We start from the raw sequence: 18,771 nt of genomic DNA, 5'->3' as shown, positions 1-18,771 counted from the left end.
GAGCTGTTGGGTATGAAAACCACAACCTGCTTCCCTGCTGGCACTTCAGATTTCTCTCCCTGCAGCAGCTGAAACAACTGAAGGCTCCTCGTCCCCCCACATAACCACAGGAGGAACAGCTGTGAGACACCACAAGCCGAGACCCTCACCCACATCAGACACTGCCAGAAGCACGCAGGGAAAGGGAACAGAGCTGTGCACGCCCCTGGGCAGCGCCAGCTCAGTTGGGATGTGGCCCTTTGGGAGCAAACGCGGCCCAGCCCAGGCGCGGAGGAGCCGCCCGGGTCGGGCCCGCCCTGACCTCTGCCGGGGCCTCGAGGCAATGCACGGCCCCGGCCGGCTCCAGCCGCTGCTCCATCACCCTCCTCGGGGGAACAGGGTCCTCCTCAAGGAAAATGGGGTCCGGGAATAGCCAGGGAACCTGCCTGCGCCTTCCCAGCCCACCGCTGAAACCTGCTCCAGGTGAGTCAGGGCTGTGAGTGCCTCTCGCAGCTCCTGCAGTTCTCATTTCAGTGACACACCACAGCACACAGCGTTAACTGCTCAGGAGAATCACTCATTGCGGTTAGAAAAGACCTTCAAGATCAAGTCCAACCACAAACAGCACTGAGTAATTAAAAAAATTAAATCAATCCAGACACTGAACTCAGCAGCCAAGGGGGCAGCACCAGCAGGCCCTTCCCTTACAGCTTCACCATCACCTTGTCCCTGCCTGGGCAGCACCAGTGAAAGAAATTTCATCATCAGACTGTTCAGTGTGAGGGATTTAATCTAAACCACACAATTGAACCAGTAAAGCACATCTTCTCTTAGATACAGGACCAAGGGAGCAGGGCAGCGTGGGACATCCACTTGCTCTCCAGTTGTGCCAGTTTTACAGGGAGTGAATCTTCATGCAAAGCTCTGGTTTTCAGACCAGCAATTCCCAAACTGAGAAAGGAAAAACACTTTGAGTGCTGTGCCCAACCCACACCCAAGATGCAAAGCCAGTGAACCTTTGCATCTCCAGCTGGTTTTCCAAGGAAGCATTACCGGGATCCCTGTTGGGCAAGAAGTGCCATCAGCTCTTGAATCCACCCTTGGCTGCAGGGATTGGATTCCCGTGGAAGAGCGAGGCCCTGCACCTTCCCGAGGAGCACAGGTGAGCAGAGACCAGGAGGTACAGCCTTGTTGGACAGTTCGGGTGAGCTACAGCCAGGTGGGGTGACTGTCAGTCAGGTACGAGTTAAATACCGAACAACGAGTTGTAACCAAAACTTTAATCCCAAGGATCTCACAAAAGACATTTTACAAGTGACATGAAAAGTCTTGTACAGTAAAGAAATGTTTAACTCCTAAAGTTTACAATGTACCATTAGACACTCAACACATCCACTCCAGGTGTCAGTTCTGCTGTGGATTTGGTCTATTCAGAGGTTCTGGAATAGATGGTCAATCAACTAATCGGCTAATTAAGGACTCTACTTACACCAAGTACAAAATTAACTGATCCTACAGCTAAAAATGTGTAGTTCATGGAATATAAAGCAGCTCAGTTCTAGGTAATGCAGTCAGAACTGGAGCTGGATGAAGCTGCAGCCCAGCCCTTCCCTCCCCGTGCCCCTGGCTCACTGCTCTGACTCTTTCCCAGGACTGGGCTATGGAGCACCCACACCCTGCTCTGCTCCAGGCCACAATCCCAGAAGGAACACACACCATCCCTGCACACTTCCTTGAGAGCTGAGCCCCAGCAAACCCCCCCAGCTACGGACACAGACCATTTACCATTCCACACACACACACACAAACCATGTCTAATGGTACATTGGAAAACCATTAATAATACAAATCATAGGATCTGCTCAGAACCATATACAGATTCACATCTTTACATTTGCCACCTGTTACAAGATACAAGGAACAAAGCAAGTTCAACAGCTAAAACATTTTAAAAATGCACCAAGCTTTATGAAGTTTCAAAACAAAACAATGTTCTGTACATACTCCTGGCCTCGGATCTCACGACTTCCTGTACACAGCTCCTTCCCACAGTCCTATTTCCTCTCATTTGACCTGGAGCGACTGAAGGACAACAGACAGGTTGGGTTTGGTTTAGATCCACGTGCCAAGAGCAGCAGATTTTCCTTTAAACCCCCCAGCCCAAATCGGCAGATATTAAAGCATTTAAAAAAAAAATACTGTTTAATAAAACTGAGTATTTAATTCTTCAAGGTGAAGAACCTTGTAAGATACTAGAGGTATTTCTCCACCACTGCTTTTATCGGTGTTACCATGCACAAAAAGTCACTTTTACACGCTTACTGAGAACACAAGTACTGGAAGACTCTTCTTACCTGCGGGACCTGGAAAAGGAGCGAGAAGGCTTGTGGTTCCTCTCCCGTGAGAGTGATCTCTCTCTTCTTCTGTCTCTGGAGAGGGACCTGGGACAGATCACACCACCAGACGATCAGAGCAATGCTCAGTTAGGCCAACAAGGCTCCTGGAGCTTCCCTTCAGGAGCAAAGTTTTTTAACTATTCAGCCAAAGGAAACCTGTTGAGACGATGCCATTAACCTTCCCTTCAGGGAAGCAGGATCAGCTTGAGCCAACAGCTGTGCTGTGAACAAGCATCTAGTCCTTTGCAGCAGGTTTCTTTGCAGAATCCAACCTCATCACTGCCCTGACTCATGGCTGATTCAATCCTGAAGGTCTTTTCCCACCCAAATGGCACTTCTGGCAAAGAGTAGCACATTAACACAAACTTTGTGAAAAACTGCCAGAAAACCACAGGGAAGCTGCAGAAGGGAAAATACTTCTATTCTTAATATCCTTCCACTGCTAACTCTGGAATCTCAAACAGCTGAGTAATTCCAGGGAAACAACATGGCAGAAGCAAACCTGTTCCCTTTTCACGAAACTACAGTGTGAAAGTGCACAGCACATGGGGCTGTTCCTTTTCAAACCTCCAGGCCAGAGCAGTCCGTGGGGTAGGGAAGGGATTCGTACCTGCTGCGGCTCCGGGAGAAGCTTCTCCTTCGTGGTGATCTAAAACCAGAAAACCAGATGTGAGGCACTTTATCCATTCTTTGAGCATTAACGGGGTGAGGCATTTCCCAACTTGTCAAACTCACTGTTGGGCCCAGGGAACGTGCCAAGAATAACTGGCATCCATCATCCAGTAAAAGGCATGGAAAGATTAGGCAGTAAAACCAAGCTCAGTGTGAACAGCACGTTTCCAACCACGAATTCACTTTTTAACTAAGAATGCGTCAGAGCAGAGTTGTCCAATGCAACACTTTCCATTTCAACTAAATACACTGCCCAGAACACCACACCAAAGTCCCACAAGTGGTTCCAAAAAAAAAAAAAAAAAAAAAAATTAGCAACAGAGCAAATGTTTTGGAACCCATGCAAGCCAAAAAGGTCCGTAACAAGGCATAAGAGAATATCAAGTGGAAAAAAAAAAGTGAAAATGCGCTCAGTGTCAATTTGATAATGCCATTAAGTGCTACATTAGAACTGCATATTTGTGATTGTCATTTTTAATGCCATCGAGTGTGTTTAGACTATTTTCTTATAAAAAAATTAAAAAATTAAAAATATAACCTTAGCTCGGCCCAGTTCATCCCAAAAAGTAATTGTTTTAAGTTTTGAAAACTGTTAGTAAAACCATTTAAAGGTGATAGGATTTTTCTGGCAAGGAAAAGCTACATTTGTTAGAGCTTTATTAAAAATTTAGTTTGGCATCTCACATGCAAATATCCTGGTTTTTTTACGTTATTCACAGTGTAAGAGCTTCCATATCACCCTTAAAAGTTTTCTCAAGCAACATATGTACGTTACCACTCAATTATGCACAGCCAGCCTTTGATTGAGAAAAGTAATTACTTATAAGCCGCTTACTCCTTATTTTAACCAGCAGTAAACTGTATAAGCAGGAAAAACTTACAAGTCTTTGGTTTCAACAAGCTAGAAATGGTGAGGTGAGGCTGCCGGACTGACTGCCAAGAAGAATTTGCTGAAAAGGTTTTGCCAGATGTTGCGTTGTATTTAGTTGGTTGGCGAAGGGGGTGTTGTGGATTTTTCCTGCTTTTTTGTTAGCCGAAGGCTGCTGCTGTAGTTGTTGTGAAGACATTTGGTAAATAAACAGCTGAGCTGATTGGCCGGGAATGTGTGGGCGGTCGAGGTGGCTGCTGCCGATTTGGTTAAGGTTGGAGAGAAGGCTGAGAGAAAACAGCATGCTCGGGAACCAAAGGGCGGTGCAACCTGACGACTGGCCATGCCTGGGTCATGTGAAACGACACCAGCCAAGCTGCATGGGGCGCGCTGGTCACATGACGCTGAAAGGGCTAGTTGGCTGGCTAATGCAGACTCAGAGGGTGGTGAGAAGAGACATGATGGTGACTCTGTAACGGGTTCATTTTTATTAATAGATGGACCAAAAAGCATAAAAAAAATGAAAAACAAGCCATCAGTACAACCATCTATTAGCTAACAATACTCCTAATGTGTTATTTTTTTTTTTTTTTTCCTCTTTTCAACAGCAAAAGGGTAAGCTCGAAAACCCTGACTCGGGAGGACTTGACTCACCTGCCACAGGTAAATTCAGTCCTGTAAAAACCACGCTGCACATCTGAACCGCCAGACTAACTAGTCTGGGTCCAAGAACGTGCCAGTTCCCAAAAATCCTGCTATATATTAGAGGCGGGTTTGCAAACCTCAACTGACAGGATCATCACACGATGCTTTAATTCTAACACTAAAGTGTAAAGATTCCAGATGTTTAAAGCAACTGTTAACTTGATCCATTATTAAACAGCTGCCTGCTCGGGAAGTATTTAAATTCTGTGAACAAAGCGGAGAAACCCATCGGTATGGAAATGCTAAACTGCTGTATGTCATGTTCTGCCATTATGGAATAAAGGAAAGGAACAGCCTAAGTTGAAGTATGGGGAAGAAAGGGAAAGTGTGACTAGAAGATGAGCAGATTTTAGGAGGAATGAGGATAAGCCCAGGACAGAGGGCACTGACTACCAACTGCACAGTCACCTAAGGACAAAAGCCAACATTCAACACAACTTAAAAGTTCACCTCGATTTTGTGGAGGGGTTTGATTTGGGGATTTTTTTTTTTTTTTTTTTTTTTAGCATTTGTCATCTCCAAATCACGATCAGATAGATGAACGTTATCCATCAACATGCCTTTAACAAGCCTGCTTCTAGGATGCTACAGTGGTAACAGTGCCAAGAGCTCTAGGGGTGTGCTGTGGCCCAAGGTACCTGCGCCGAGGGGGAGGACTCCTCCTGCGATAATCATCCCGGGGACGCCGGCCCCACGAGGGAGGGGGGCCGCGGTTCCGACTCCGTTTCTCCCCGTTGGAGAGCTCCACTCGCACTCGGCACCCACACAGCGTTCTGGGAAGAGACACGGACACTGGTTAGTGTTTGCAGGGAGGGGTCAGTGTGGAGTAACAGCTGCACAGTTCAGGAGTGACTGCTGCATGGCAGTGGCGGCTCTGAGCAGCCTGGCCTAGTGGAAGGTGTCCCTGCCCACGGCAAGGGGTGGAACGTGATGTGTGCTAAGGTCCCTTCCTCCCCAAACCCGCCTGGGAACTCAGGGCAGACAAAAGGTTTGGCTGCTTCTGAAAGCTGCTGTGCCAGTAAAGGAGGCAAGGAAGGAACCAAGGGGAGTTCTTCTAATCAGTTTTACCTCTTTATAGTTACACCATCTTCAATTTAGCACATACCGAGACATCCAAGTCATTTCTAACTTGAGAGTCCAATTCTGAAGTGCATAATTAACCTGCCCTTCTTCATGAATAGCATCACGATGGTTTTGATTGGATACTGGGAAGAAATCTTTTCCTGTGAGGGTGCGGAGACACTGGCACAGGTAGCCCAGAGAAGCTGTGGCTGCCCCATCCCTGGAAGTGTCCAAGGCCAGGCTGGACGGGGTTTGGACCAACCTGGGCTAGTGGACGGTGTCCCTGCCCATGGCTGGGGGTGGGACTGGATGAGTTTTAAGGTCCCTTCCAGCTTAGACTATTCTGGGATTCTACTTCTGTACTACTAAGAAAACCCTTGGATCACACAAATAAACACTTCATAACAACCGCGTCCAGTCCTTGGCCCTGCAGTTGAAACGTCCCAATTTAAACAGCATTACTACCCAAAATTTCTCCTTTTCACCAGCCAAGCCAAACATACAAGCAGCACATTTTACCTTCCATCTAGTTCTCTCACTGCATCAGCTGCATCTCGTGGATCTTCGAATTCCACAAAGGCAAAACCAGGAGGATTTCTCGCCACCCACACGCTGCGCAGTGGTCCATAGTAGCCAAAGGCTCGCTCTAATTCCGTTTTGTTGCCATTGTTTCCAAGGTTACCCACATAAACCTTGCAGTCCAGCGGACAAGAGTCGCGATGCATTGCTAGGAAAAGAAAAAAGGAAGTTCACGCCTATTTAAACACAAAGCGTTCACTCGTTCACTTCCAAGGAAGTCGTTTTGTTGGCTCCTTCCCGCCTGAAGCTTCAGCGGTAATAAGACCTGATGTGATGGAAACATTAATCTATGTGCAACGGGCGGGCAGGGGGGTTAAAATCCAACAACAACAAAAAAAAAAGAGTTGTTATGTCGCACTGTGATTAAAATTCACTGTTTGAGGGAAATTTTTAAAGTTTACAGCTTTAAAAGGGAAAGGTGGGGGATCCCTGCAGCCTTTCCCTGCTTAGCGCCGGCGGGTCCGCAGGGGGCGCAGCGCGGGGGAGGCTCCATTGTTCCCGGATGAGGATTAGGATCGGGATCAGGGGGATCCGCACAGGCTGGGGGAGCCCGTGGGGGTGCAGCGCCATCCCCGCCCGAGCACCGCCGGCAGCGCCCAGGGAGTCCCTGCGGAGCGGCTCCTCGGTGCGGCGTAAGGGACCGGCGCTGCCGCGGGCGGGCGAAACGGCGCCACTCCGCCTCCGCGGCACCTCCCGCTCCGCCTCGCCCCGCACACCGCCGAAAGAAGGCTGAGCACGGGCTCGTCCAGGCAGCCCGCGGCCTCCCCGCCGCCTCCCCTCAGCGCCGCGGCGGCTGCCGCCCGCGGCCCGGCCTCACAAAATGGCGGCCGCTCTTTGTTTGCCGCCGATGCCGCCTCCATCCGCCCCGCCGGGGCCCGAGACCGCGGGTGCCGCCGCCGCCGCCTCCCCCCACAAGCCCTCCGGGGTGAAGGTCCTCACCGGTGCTCAGAGGGAGGGCGCGCGAAGGGAGCCCGCGCTAAACTCAGCCGACTCGACCCCTCAGCGAGACCCCAGCTCCGCTTTTCCTCACTGGACAAAATGGCGGCCGCTGTGTTCCCGCTTGGCTTATATATGGCCATCCCTCCCCCCCACGTGACGCGGAGCAGCAGCGAATCAGAGGGCGCCGTTGAGCTGATCGACAGGCGGCGTCACCAGGCGCGCGCGAGTGGGTGGGGTCTCGGCGCCAATGGCGGGAGCGCTGAGGCGGCTTCGCGGGCCCCGCCCGGGCCTTGAAATCACTCCCGAAAATGTTGGGATTTAATGGCCGAAAGGAAAAATAAAGTTGTATTTTCTTGTGTCTCTGGCCCTGTCGGGTCCGTATGGGCCGTGGTTCTTAAGCATCACCCCTTCAGCACTGGGGTTTGCACGTATGAACACTTCATAAGAGCGAACTGCAGTAAACTCACTGGTTTTTGGTAAATTTTGTATGGGGTTCTGAGGTACAAAAGAGGGAAATGAATTTTTTTTTTAGCGCTTGAGAAAACAGTATTGGAACTGAGGAATTTTATTTACAGATACACAGTGCTGTTGATGTGCTTTACTAAACTTTCCTTCATACATGGCATTAATGCAACGTGAGTTTTAATATGAATTAAACAAATAACTTGCTCCAAAGGGGTTGCCCTAGATAACAAACCTCTTATTTTGGGTTATCAGGTAATATAAGTATCCCCTTCTGGGGCTGTTGCTGAAATAACCTCCCAAAACCACCCTTCGCAGCCAGGCTGTGTTTAATCCAGACTTTATGTCTTTGACTTGGGCCAGGGAAGACAAATTTATCTGTACAAGTAGAATTAATAACAGTTTAAATCATATTTTATGAGATAAGCCGTTCTGGGTAAAAATTAATGCAGGTGGACTGTTTTCCAAGCAGGAACTGTGCAGAGGACGGGGCATCCTCAGTCTACTGAAATTCTACCGGCAGGTAAATAGAACCCAACTGGAATTAAAAACAACCAGCTGAGATAATTCCTTAGAATTTTCCAAAATCTTTTGCAGCACCCCCCATTATTTTTAAGAGCTTTTTCTCAGTAAAATCTTCCAAGGGTCAAAACTGGCCAGGGGACAGAAACACGACAATGATTTTGAGGTAACGGATGCATCTTTATCATGTGTGCAGTCATCTGACGGTTACCTGCCTTTAATTAAGGAAATCTAATCCATTGTAATCTAAATTAGCCGATGGTTAATTTCCTGAGGCAACACAAACAAAGGAAATAATTTGAAGCTTGGGGCTGTTCAGCCATTTCACTTTGTGACTTCTTGGAGACAGTGATTTCCAGGATTCACCTCCCTTCTCCAGGGGGTTTACAACACTCCTAGACCCTGCTCTTATCACATAATGTACATTTCAAACATGATTTAAGATTTGCAAGAATGAATATTTAAAAAAAAAAAAAAAGAAATAAACAAAATATTAGTTAGAGAGCAATTTGGACAAGCCTGTAATCCTAACAGAACTTTTATCTTTATACCAAAGTTGCACACGATAGGATTTATTCAGAGGTAAGTTCACCTCCTGCAAAGCAAACACAGCATTCAGCACTCACCTGTTCTATTCAAGGTGCTTCTTGTCTGGGGTTAAGCCCATCACCATGTTTTATAAACCACAGCCCATAAAAATCATGCCATATAAACATAATCTGTCGTCAGTTTGCTTTTGGCATTATAAAGAAACTAAATGTGGCCCATTACTGGGACAAAAGGCCTATTGTGGAATATTCAGCCTAATTCCCACATTCAGGGTTGGGATGTCCCAGCACAGGCACACAAACAAAACCAGACCTGCTGTGAACAGGTGGGTCAAGACTAGATTGAAAAGGTATTAATCACCTGCACAACGATGGTGGAACACAGTTTTATAAACCTCCAGACCAGGATCCATGACCACACTGACCCGGAGCAAGGTGTTCCAGTCAAGCTGCCGTCCTGCTTCCTGAGATTTCAATCCCACAGAAGAAAATGAACATATTCCAGACATGATCTGGAAGAAACCTCAGCTGTGTGAGCCGAATTTAAGGGACCCCAAACACTCTGAGTTGGAAGAGACCCACTAGGATCATCGAGTCCAACTCCTGGCCTTGCACAGGACACCCCAACAATGCCACCACGTGCCTGAGGGTGTTGTCCAAACGCTCTGGGAGCTCTGCGTACTTCAGGAGACAGACAGTATTGGCTGGAGAATATTTCTTTCAGCAAGAGGATCTCTTAGAGCTGCTCCTCAGGCGAAACTACACATTAACAAAACTAGTTATTTACTGGCATGACTCTGCCTGCAGAAAGGGCTCTTGCTGGGAAATGTCATTGCACAAACACGACAGGAACTGGTGGAGGGGACATGTCTTCAGCCACAAAACAACTACTCACAGGCACAGCTCAGGCTGGTCGTGAGGCTCCTGTGGATTCAACCCATTTTCACATCCTGCCCAATCTTGGTGAAGGCCATTTTTTACTGAAACAACTACTTCCACTTGCCTGATCTTTAGATAGATTACATAGGCAGATATTTAGATATATTACAACCAGCTTGAGTGAGCTTATTCCCACAAATTCTTGTCCCTATCCCTTACTCCCTCACTTTTAAAACATATATTTTTACACTGTGAAAGATTTTAGCTGCACCTCAGGCCTCATCTAAAGGGAGAGTGAAACAACAAACTGTGATTTATACATCAGAGACCTAAACTAAGACACTCAGCTCCCAGTGCAGGGGCACAGTACATCCCCAAGACTCAGCACTTGAGGATTAATTAGCGAGAAGTTCATTTATTTGAATGGCATGTTACTTGGAGACCTTCAGTTGCTCGTCCTTCATCCCCACCTCTCCAGGTGTGAGCCTTCTGCCACTCTTGGGGTCCCCTCCTCCAAGGTGTGGGCAGCAGATGGTGACGTTCTCTTGCAGGGGCAGATCCCAGAGAGCTCCTTTTCAGGGGGACAGGCCCCATGGAATAGGGGGACACATCTTGTGGTTTGTTTTCACTCAGGTGGGGTTCTCAGGAGACCTCCAGGCACTGCAAGGCCGTAGAACCAGGGATTAACTCAGAGAGCCCAGGGGGTGTTCCAGAAGCAGCACAAGGGATCTGAGGTTTTGTCTCAGCTTCACCTGAATTTGTTTTGCACACAGAAAATATCCCATCTGAAGACTGTGAGGGGAAGGAAAAGGAGAGTCAAGCCCTGGCTTGGCTGCAGGGCAGGTTTTGAAGGACAAAACACTCGCCCTTTTTACTGTGTTCTGACAGAGCTGCAAGTCCCTTGCTTCTGTAAATCTGGCTTGAAATCAGAAAATGGAAAATGAAAACAGAGAGTCTGACTCACTGCTGTTCAACTCTAATTTTAATTCCCTGGAAGATGGGAGTTCTCTCTGGAATGATGCAGTATGCAGTGGATTAGGGGCCAAGATTTCAAACTGCTCCTGGAGTTTACCCCCCTCCCAAATGGGTTTACTGGCACAGGACTGTCCTCCAGCAACAAGGACGTGACGCAGAGGAGCTAAAAGCACCCAAAGCACGATGGAAAAGCCTGGAACCTGCTCCTAGGGGCTGAAATCCACCTCTTTTAATGGTTATGGAAGCAAAGGTGCTGCTGGTGATGCCCCTGAAGCACCTCGAGGTGTGAGCGTGGAGGTGCCAAAGTCTTTGTGGCCTCGGGGATTGCTGCGAGGTGACATTTCCTCCCATCTCTCAGTGAGGGAGGCCAGGAAGGGAGAGCAGCCCCTTCATCAGCTGCTGCTCCACCAGCAGCTCAGGGGAACTATATTTACCAGGACTGTGGTCAAAACGTTTCCTCTCGGCAGGGCGGTGTCTGGTTTTCCACGCACAGCACTCAGCAGCTCACAGGAATTCTGGTCTGTTGGGTTAAGAGCAGTAAGGGAAAAAAGAAAACCAAACACACAGCCCAAAAACAATCCCCCCAAAAAAGCGAGTTGATTTTTACATCAGGGAAGCTCTTCTGGAGCCCACACTCCTGTTACTGGTGAGTAACAGAGAACAGCACATGGAAAAAATTCCTCAGATCTGTCTGCCCATCTCACTGCAGATAGAGGATCCCTTTGATGCAGTACAGTCTTTGTTTAATTAAGTTTTCAAATATCAGGTCAGAGGATCCCCCTTGCCCTAACGAGGCTATTTGCACATTTATTTGCTTTGCTTTCTGTTCCCTCCCCCAGTTCCTTCTTCCCCCTCAACAGGGCCTCCAGGCTTTTTCTCTTCCCTTTTTCTTTGCTCTGCAGCAAAGCCATATTCCCTTCCTCCCCCACCTGGCTCCCTGGGGAAAGGACTGGAAAGCAAAACAAAAGAATCACTCGCTGGGAAACTATAATTGGCACAACCCTCCTCGCTCCAAAACTCCCGCTGGAGAAGGTGAAGGAACAGCAAAGGCCCCTCCCGTGGGGAGTCAGACCAGGAAAAGCTGGAGGGAGGGAGCGAAGGCTTTGAAGCCAAGGCTCAAACCACCTTTGATGACTCCAGGAGTGCTTTGAGGGAGCCCCGAGGTGACCAAACTCTGGTCATCCCGGTTAATTCCATGGCAGAACAGGCTCCTGCTCTGCTCTGCACTATCCAGGCCTCTTGCAGGGGTTAATTTATCTCAGCTAAAAATATCACCTGGTTGTGCTGCTGGCACAATTTCTCCTTGTGACATTAGCACTGTGTGCCTGGTGGGGTTAAAGGGATGGGTAGGTAGAGCTGTACCGACAGCAGGAGCAGATTTAGAGCTCGATGAAGTTATAACTTAGATTAAAATAATCACTGCACAGTTGCACCTTCTAGTTGTCCCTTCCCTAAGCCAGAAATCATAGCTCAAAACATTACCTCCTATGTGAGTGTCTGGTGTATAAATGTTCAATTGACACATTTTATGTATTTTTAGAAATATTATAAACCAGGAATCCATCCCTGCCAGTGTCTCTTCCTTGCTCTGGGTGCTTCTCAGGGATACACCGGAACTGCAGCACAGGTCTGGCTCTCGGGGAGATGTGAAAAGTCACAACCAAGTTAATTTTGACTTCTCCCAAGTCCTTGGGTGGAAGGAAGGGGCCAGTGGCAGAGCGTAGCCATGGCAGTGTGGTGTGACCGTCAGGACATGTGCCCACTTACCAACCCCACATCGCCAGCGGTCCCTCAATCAGTGCCCTTCCAGCGGAGGTGCTGAAAAAAACCCCTGCATCCAGAGAAAACCCATTGTACACTGGAGACTCGAAAAGTTCAGGGATGAATTGGACCAGATGTTTCAGACATGACTTTGGCCAAGGCTTATTAATCCTTGAAGATGTAACCAAGGAACCTGGGACCCACGGCGGGTAATTCGGTGCAGCCGCGGCGCCGCCGCTGCCCTGGAGACTCAGATGAGAAGCCAGGCCCTGATTTACCAACATTTAACAAATGTCATCTTTAATTGGTGGCACTTCAATGGGTGGCATTAACAATCAGGCAGTGAAATCAGGAGCACTTATCAGACCACTCAGAAAAAGCAGGGCTGCAAATAAATGTGAGGAATATAATGAGAAGCAGTTTGGTGTCCACGGAAGCTGCGAGAACGCACGAGGCTGTGCGAGCCCTGCCTCTGCAGGACAATGTGTCTGCATCCACCTGAGCCTTTGTTTAACTGTGCCTACGGGAAAGGAATCCATTGCTTCTGGTAACTAAGCGAATGATCTTTTCAATCTTTCCAGGGAATTGCTCCTCGGAGATGACAAATACAGTCGCTGTCTTTCGCTTTGAGAAATAAGAACTGGTCCTCTTAAGTAGTTTCAGCCTAATGATCCAGCCACATCCTGAGTACCCAAATTCTGCTCCAATTACCTGGTAGGGCTCATACAGTGAGTATCAAACCTCACGTGGTGCCAACTCACAGGGTTTCAAAACATATTAGAATTTGGCTTTTTGCCTGAGCCACGACTTGCACTTTTATTGTTTAGTCACTTGATTAGTCTTCTCCATTTCTCTCCAGCTTCCAGGATTTCAAACAAATTTCTCTACTGGACAATCAGCAGATTTAAATGAAGTCTCTACTGAACATTAAAATCCAGTGGGCTCCTATTTAGGTTGCCCAGAGCAGCTGTAGCTGCCCCATCCCTGGAAGTGTCCAAGGCCAGGTTGGACGGGATCTGGAGCAACCTGGGCTAGTGGAAAGTGTCCCTGCCCATGGCAGGGGGTGGAGCTGGGTGATCTCTAAGATCCCTTCCAACCCAAGTCATTCTGGAATTCTATGATTCTGTGATTTACCAACCCCTCAGTTAGATTTTCTGTGAATAACCACCCCGCTTTGCTGATTTTATGACAACTGGCATTGCCAAACTCACTAGTATTAATAATTTAGATTCCTCCTACCCAGCTCCAGCTTCCACATGTGACTCCACAAGGACAGGAAAGGAGGGAGACCTTTTACATCCAGAGACTCTTTTCCTGATCAACCCTGTTGTTCACCATCACCTTGGGGCACAGGAACCTTGTGGTAAAATCAAGTACACGCAGAACAGGAGAGACAACAAAGAGACTGTCCATGAAGTTGTGATGTTTTCCTTGGTCACAGCTGAACATTTTAGAAATCCAGGGTTTATTATCACTGGGAACAGGGAGCTGTCTCATTTCACTGCCAGGAGAGGAAAGGCCTTAGTCACAGAGATCATTCCTATTGTTTCTGTGCTCCCTGGGCTGGTATAAAAGCAGGCGAAGGGCAGTCGGTGTCACTGCGACGGGAACGTCACCACGGGGCTGGCAGGAGACACCCTGTGCAGGTCAGGACTTCTCTGGGATCCAGCAACACCATCAGTAAGTAGGTAATGTTCCTTTTGTAACTGGAACATGCTTTTTAATTAATATATATTTTACTGTTGATCCCAATAGTGTGGCTTCCCTTTTGTGTATGAGCAGGAGTTCTACATTAGCATAATTTGAAATATCATTCAGCAAGTAAATATACACATCTCTATGTATATTTATGTGCATGTATCTGCTTTTAATACAGATATTTTTAATCAGGACTAATACCCATCTGTTATTTCATACCTAGTTTGATTTCAACGTGCTGCCCAAGGAAATCACTCACAGATTAGTGGAGCAGACTTATTAAGAACAAGCTTAATTGTTACAAGCAAATATATAATTTATTTGTATTATATGAATGTATAATTTGCCTTTCTATCCAACCCTTGACAATTCAGTAGTCAAGTTAGTATAAAGACAAGTAATTTGGGGAGATGCTGAGTTTTTTATTATGCCAAACTTCTCCTGCACAAAAAGAAGTATTTCTTCAAAGAGTTACATGGGAAAATATCTGTACTATTCTTACATAACAATTTAAATGCTGCAGTTTTTGTTTTGTTGTCTCCCCAGGTTTTGATGTAACAATTAATACAGGATTTTCTGGTAAATGATGAAAGGACCAGACTGGAGCCAATAAAGTAGGATACAGTCATTAGTGTGAAAAATGCAGAGATTTTAGGGATAGACCTGGCAATAAAGACATGGTGGGCTGAAGGAATGGGTAGGAAGAGGTGTATCAATGCCAGAAGCAGATATAGAACTGGATGAAGTTAGAATTTAAAGTAAAATAATTATTGCACAATTAAATCATCTCGTTGTCCTTTCCCTAAGACAGATATCCATTTCTTCACTGAAAAAAAATCTGGCATCAGTCTAATAAAATGCTGGATATTTGCATGTCAGCACTTGTACTGCTCGTGGAAAAGGCCCAAACCCCAGGGCTGTGAACACCTTTTAACTTGATGTTCCTGCTCCATTCTTAAATGCTTCCTGGTTTGGGATTTTCAGCAATCCTGATCTTCTGGACAAATGTCTGTGAAGTTTTTATCAGGGAGGTCTCTTCCCAGTCCTGAAATGTGCTTGCAAATGCCCAGGAGTGGGAAGTGTTATATTGAGAGGCAACACCGGGAGAGGAGATTTAGGACTCTGAGCAGGGAAATACAGAACTTTAGTGTGAATCCTATTCATCTTTTCTGCTGTGTGTTCAGATCCACATGACTGATGTTCTGGGAGGTCCTGGGACGATCTCCCACAGCACAATGCTCCACTTTTTACCTGTGCTTAAAGGCTGAAATTCATTTTGTCAGGTGAAAAAGGAAGAACAGAGGGAAAGATTTCTGGTCCCACCATCAGCTGCTGGTCCCGTGGAGTGGATTTAAGAAGGGAGAAAATGTTCCTGCCCCAGAGGTCTCTGCAGACAGTAACATTTTTGGCAATTCTTTTTTTTGCCTGTTTTGCAACATGTCAAGAGATTGAAAAGTAAGTAATATCATCCTTTTACTTCATTATTATAATTAGAAAATTGCTTGGTTTTGATTTAACAGGCTGTGTTCTGCACTGCTGTCAGTAACTCCAGGCATGGGGGAAAGAAAATTCAATAAATTTGATACAGCAACATTTTACATCACCCTCTCTGCAGTATAAAATTAGTCCCATTGCATTTTTATAAGTGTAACATGTGCCACATTTCAGCTGATGCTTTAAAACACAGTGTACAAACCATGTAAGGATGTTCAACACAGGCCATGGAGATGGCACATGCTAAAATTCCATATTTAGGTTCCCATGTGGATTCAAATCTGCAGCAGGAGCCTATAGCTGCAGTTAGATGTTATCTGAACAGCCTGAAATCCTGAAATATTTGCATCCCAGAATTAGCCTGCCCTCCTCACTCAACACTTGGCTCAACATTTTTGAAGAATCTGAAGTATCTGAAGAAAATAAGGGTTTGTTTTTATTTCATGGACATCAGTGATTCCAGCGAAATTCCAGTGATTCCAGCTCTGGGAGGAGAGAAAGAAAAACCCAAAATCCTGTAACACTGAGGTGAAGGAAAGGGAACTTTATTCTGAAAAGAATCTAAATCTGGGAAAGCCCAAACCTCTGTGAGAGAGCTCTTTAAACCTGCTCAGGTCATTTTGTCGGTCTTCCCAGAGATCCAAGGTACACCTTTGGGAATGGCACAGGGTTCCAGCCTCCTGTCTCGAGGAATGGGCTGCTTGCCAGGCTGCTGGACCAGCCTGAGTGGGAATGGTGGGGCTGTGGCACCACCAAAATGCTCCTGCCTGGGATTGGGGCCAATCTGCTCCCTCATTTCCCTCTGTTTTCCCTGCAGCAGGAGAGCAGTGACGGAGCACCAGCTCATGCACGACAGAGGGAGGGCCTTCCAAGGGCTGAAGCGCCTGATGTGGCTCCACAACGCCCTGGGCACGGTGCACACAGCCAGCAGCAGGGATGTTCCACCCCCACACGCCACGTGGGATGCCCAGAAGAGCCAAGATCCCTCAGATCTCCACAGCAGCACGGCTGGGGACGAGACTTCCAGCCTGACCAAGCTGCTGGGGCTGACAGAAGCACAGGGATTCCTCCCCTTAAAGCAGCTGGATTGGAAGACCCCAAAGGGTAACTGGGACCCACGAGGCCTTTTCGAGCTGCTGCAAACCAAAGAGATGGGCAGCAAGAGAAATCCCAGCTCGCAGCCACAGGACTATTCCCGTTAGCCCTCAACCCACCCCGCTCCGTCCCTGCTTTCCACGTGTGCTGCTGTAGGGAAAAGCTCCAGCGCAAAGGTGAACGGCAAAATAAAGATAATTAACTGCTTTAACTCCTCCAGATGTTGATAGAGACCCTCTCAAGGAGCCAAGTTCTCTCCTGAGCAGTGTCTGAGTGCTGTGACTATGAGATGGGTCACTTGTCATAGAACAGGCACTTCTCTTTTACACCAGGGCCCTCCCCGTCATGGGTATCTTAGGGATGCTGCAGCCTGTTGGAGCTCCTGTAGCCCACTCAGCAGGAAGTTTGGGTCGTTAATGTGCATATTTGGAGGCTCACTGGAGCCTAATGTTTTGACTCCTGAAGAAAGTTATCTCCTAATACAGGTTCTCTTTCATCTCACCCCTGCCTGCAGTTCTGCCATGGTCTAGTAATGACTTTTCTTATCCTGTAGGTCCAAAGGGTTTTTTTTTCCCTGCTTCTCCAGCATAAGGAATGTTTTAAGCCTCTCATCCCTCAGTTTTTCCTTCCTTTTGCCAGGCAAAAGTTGACAATGATCCCCACTCGGCCAAAGCCCTAAACATTCACCTTGTTCTGCTGGTGGAAGGGATGAGAACCAGCTTCCAGGATCTCCACTTCAGCCTTTTGTTCCAACACTTCCTTCCTTTTCTTTCCCCCTGTGAAATCCTCTCCCAAGAGCTCCCACAGCAGCAGAAAACCGACTTCATGAGGCCACCTGCGTTTCCTGGAATAGGTACCACAGGATTTTGCTGTTCACCTTTGCCATCAAACTGATCATCTCCGCCCAAGCAAAGCAAGGTCCAGTTTAACTGTAAAATCAGTCTGTCAGAAATTAAATCTCTCATGTGTGTTACAAATGTATCAGCATTTCCATCGTGTAGGGACTCTACACGCCGTTTTAAATCCTGAAGTTCCTCTGTTGCTGACAGACTTCAACTGTGCAGAATGTACTTCTCAGTGATTCAAATGCTGACAATAAAAACCCTTTTCACCCTCTGAATTGCACTTGCTTTTGTTTTGGTAGAAATGTGAATAAAATGAAGCAAAAACACCTTTTGCCAATATGTCCACACATTTGGGATGGGTCTGGAGTCACATCTCTTTTGTTGTGTCATTCCTCACAGCTCCCTGTGAGCCCAATCAAACCATTATTGAAGCAGATGGTTTCAGATATTCCTGAAGAGCTGAGAAGGGTGCGACAAAACCAGGTTTTACTGCCCAAGCAATCAATTTTCTGAGCTGGGATGCAGGACATCTTCCTCCCTGGAACCCATCAGGATGGAACCCCGGGGACCTGAGTGTGACCAGCTCAAACCTCTCCAGAACTGGCCGTGTCCTGCCCAGCACACTCTGGATCAGCCCCTCTAGACGTGGATTCCTCTGGGACTGACTCCCTGCAGCCCCGGGAGGTGGAGGTGACCATGGGCATCTCGGTGGCACCTGTCCCTGGGTGTGCCTTCCTCCTGTGTCACCACTGGGCCACCTGATGAGTGTCACCCGCGTGGGGACGGGGAAAACCAAGCTCCCCTGGATGGTGAGAAGGGGCTGGGTGTGCTGGGAGATGAGGCTGTGCCGGGAGCAGCTGGGAGCCTGCGGGTCACAGCACCACTGTGGGAAGGGGGGGAAGGCAGCAGGACAGGGCTCCCCAGTCCCGCGGGGCCATCCCACGAGCACTGCCAGGAGCAGGAGGAAGGCTCGCCGATCCCTCTGCCCCGGGACTTAGGGCAGAACACGGGCTGATGAGACCCCCATGCAAAGTGCAGGGGGTGCGCCCGCTGCCCCTCAGGGGCACCAGCCCTCCGGAGCCTCCCCGGGCGGGCCCGGATCCCAACCCTGGGGCATCCGCTGCGAAGTCCCAACCGCGGAGCCCCCATCGCGGAGCCCCCGGCCCAGAGGCTGCGTTGCGGCCCCTCAGCCCCCCTCACAGCCCCGCTCCGGGCCCGGCGCAGGCGCGGCGGGCGGGCCGGGCGGTCGCTGCTGGTCCCGCCCGGGCGGGGCGGGCCGGCCCGGGGCGCCT

At 48.1% G+C, this 18,771-nt stretch overlaps 2 protein-coding genes across 6 annotated transcripts; one reads left to right on the top strand and one right to left on the bottom strand.

Moving 5' to 3' along the window:
- Nucleotides 1–1,241: 1,241 nt before the first annotated feature.
- On the bottom strand, nt 1,242–7,327 carry SRSF3 (serine and arginine rich splicing factor 3). Its single transcript, XM_027897413.1, has 6 exons — nt 7,201–7,327; nt 6,202–6,409; nt 5,259–5,393; nt 2,986–3,024; nt 2,334–2,420; nt 1,242–2,061 (listed from the first exon to the last, which is right to left on the bottom strand). The coding sequence occupies exons 2-6, from the start codon at nt 6,405–6,407 to the stop codon at nt 2,034–2,036; spliced, it is 495 nt and encodes a 164-aa protein (XP_027753214.1). The 5' UTR covers nt 6,408–6,409; nt 7,201–7,327; the 3' UTR covers nt 1,242–2,033.
- Nucleotides 7,328–7,781: 454 nt separating this feature from the next.
- LOC114064425 (parathyroid hormone 4-like) lies at nt 7,782–16,840 on the top strand. 5 transcript variants are annotated; one of them, XM_027897441.1, is made up of 3 exons: nt 7,782–8,350; nt 15,329–15,500; nt 16,357–16,840. In XM_027897441.1, exons 2-3 carry the CDS (start codon nt 15,412–15,414, stop codon nt 16,739–16,741), a joined length of 474 nt encoding a protein of 157 aa, XP_027753242.1. In that variant the 5' UTR covers nt 7,782–8,350; nt 15,329–15,411; the 3' UTR covers nt 16,742–16,840. The 5 variants fall into 5 exon arrangements, with proteins under 5 accessions (XP_027753242.1, XP_027753243.1, XP_027753245.1 ...); XM_027897442.1 differs by lacking the exon at nt 7,782–8,350 and adding an exon at nt 13,987–14,035; XM_027897444.1 differs by lacking the exon at nt 7,782–8,350 and adding an exon at nt 14,023–14,027.
- The last annotated feature ends 1,931 nt before the right edge of the window (nt 16,841–18,771 follow it).

Source organism: Empidonax traillii, unplaced genomic scaffold, assembly GCF_003031625.1.
Source record: "Empidonax traillii isolate 1590-97213 ecotype Southwest subspecies unplaced genomic scaffold, ASM303162v1 scaffold541:size654180, whole genome shotgun sequence".
Taxonomy (NCBI): Eukaryota; Metazoa; Chordata; class Aves; order Passeriformes; family Tyrannidae; genus Empidonax; species Empidonax traillii.
The sequence above is the reverse complement of the archived record's forward strand: the minus strand, read 5'-3'. Positions and strand labels throughout refer to the sequence as shown.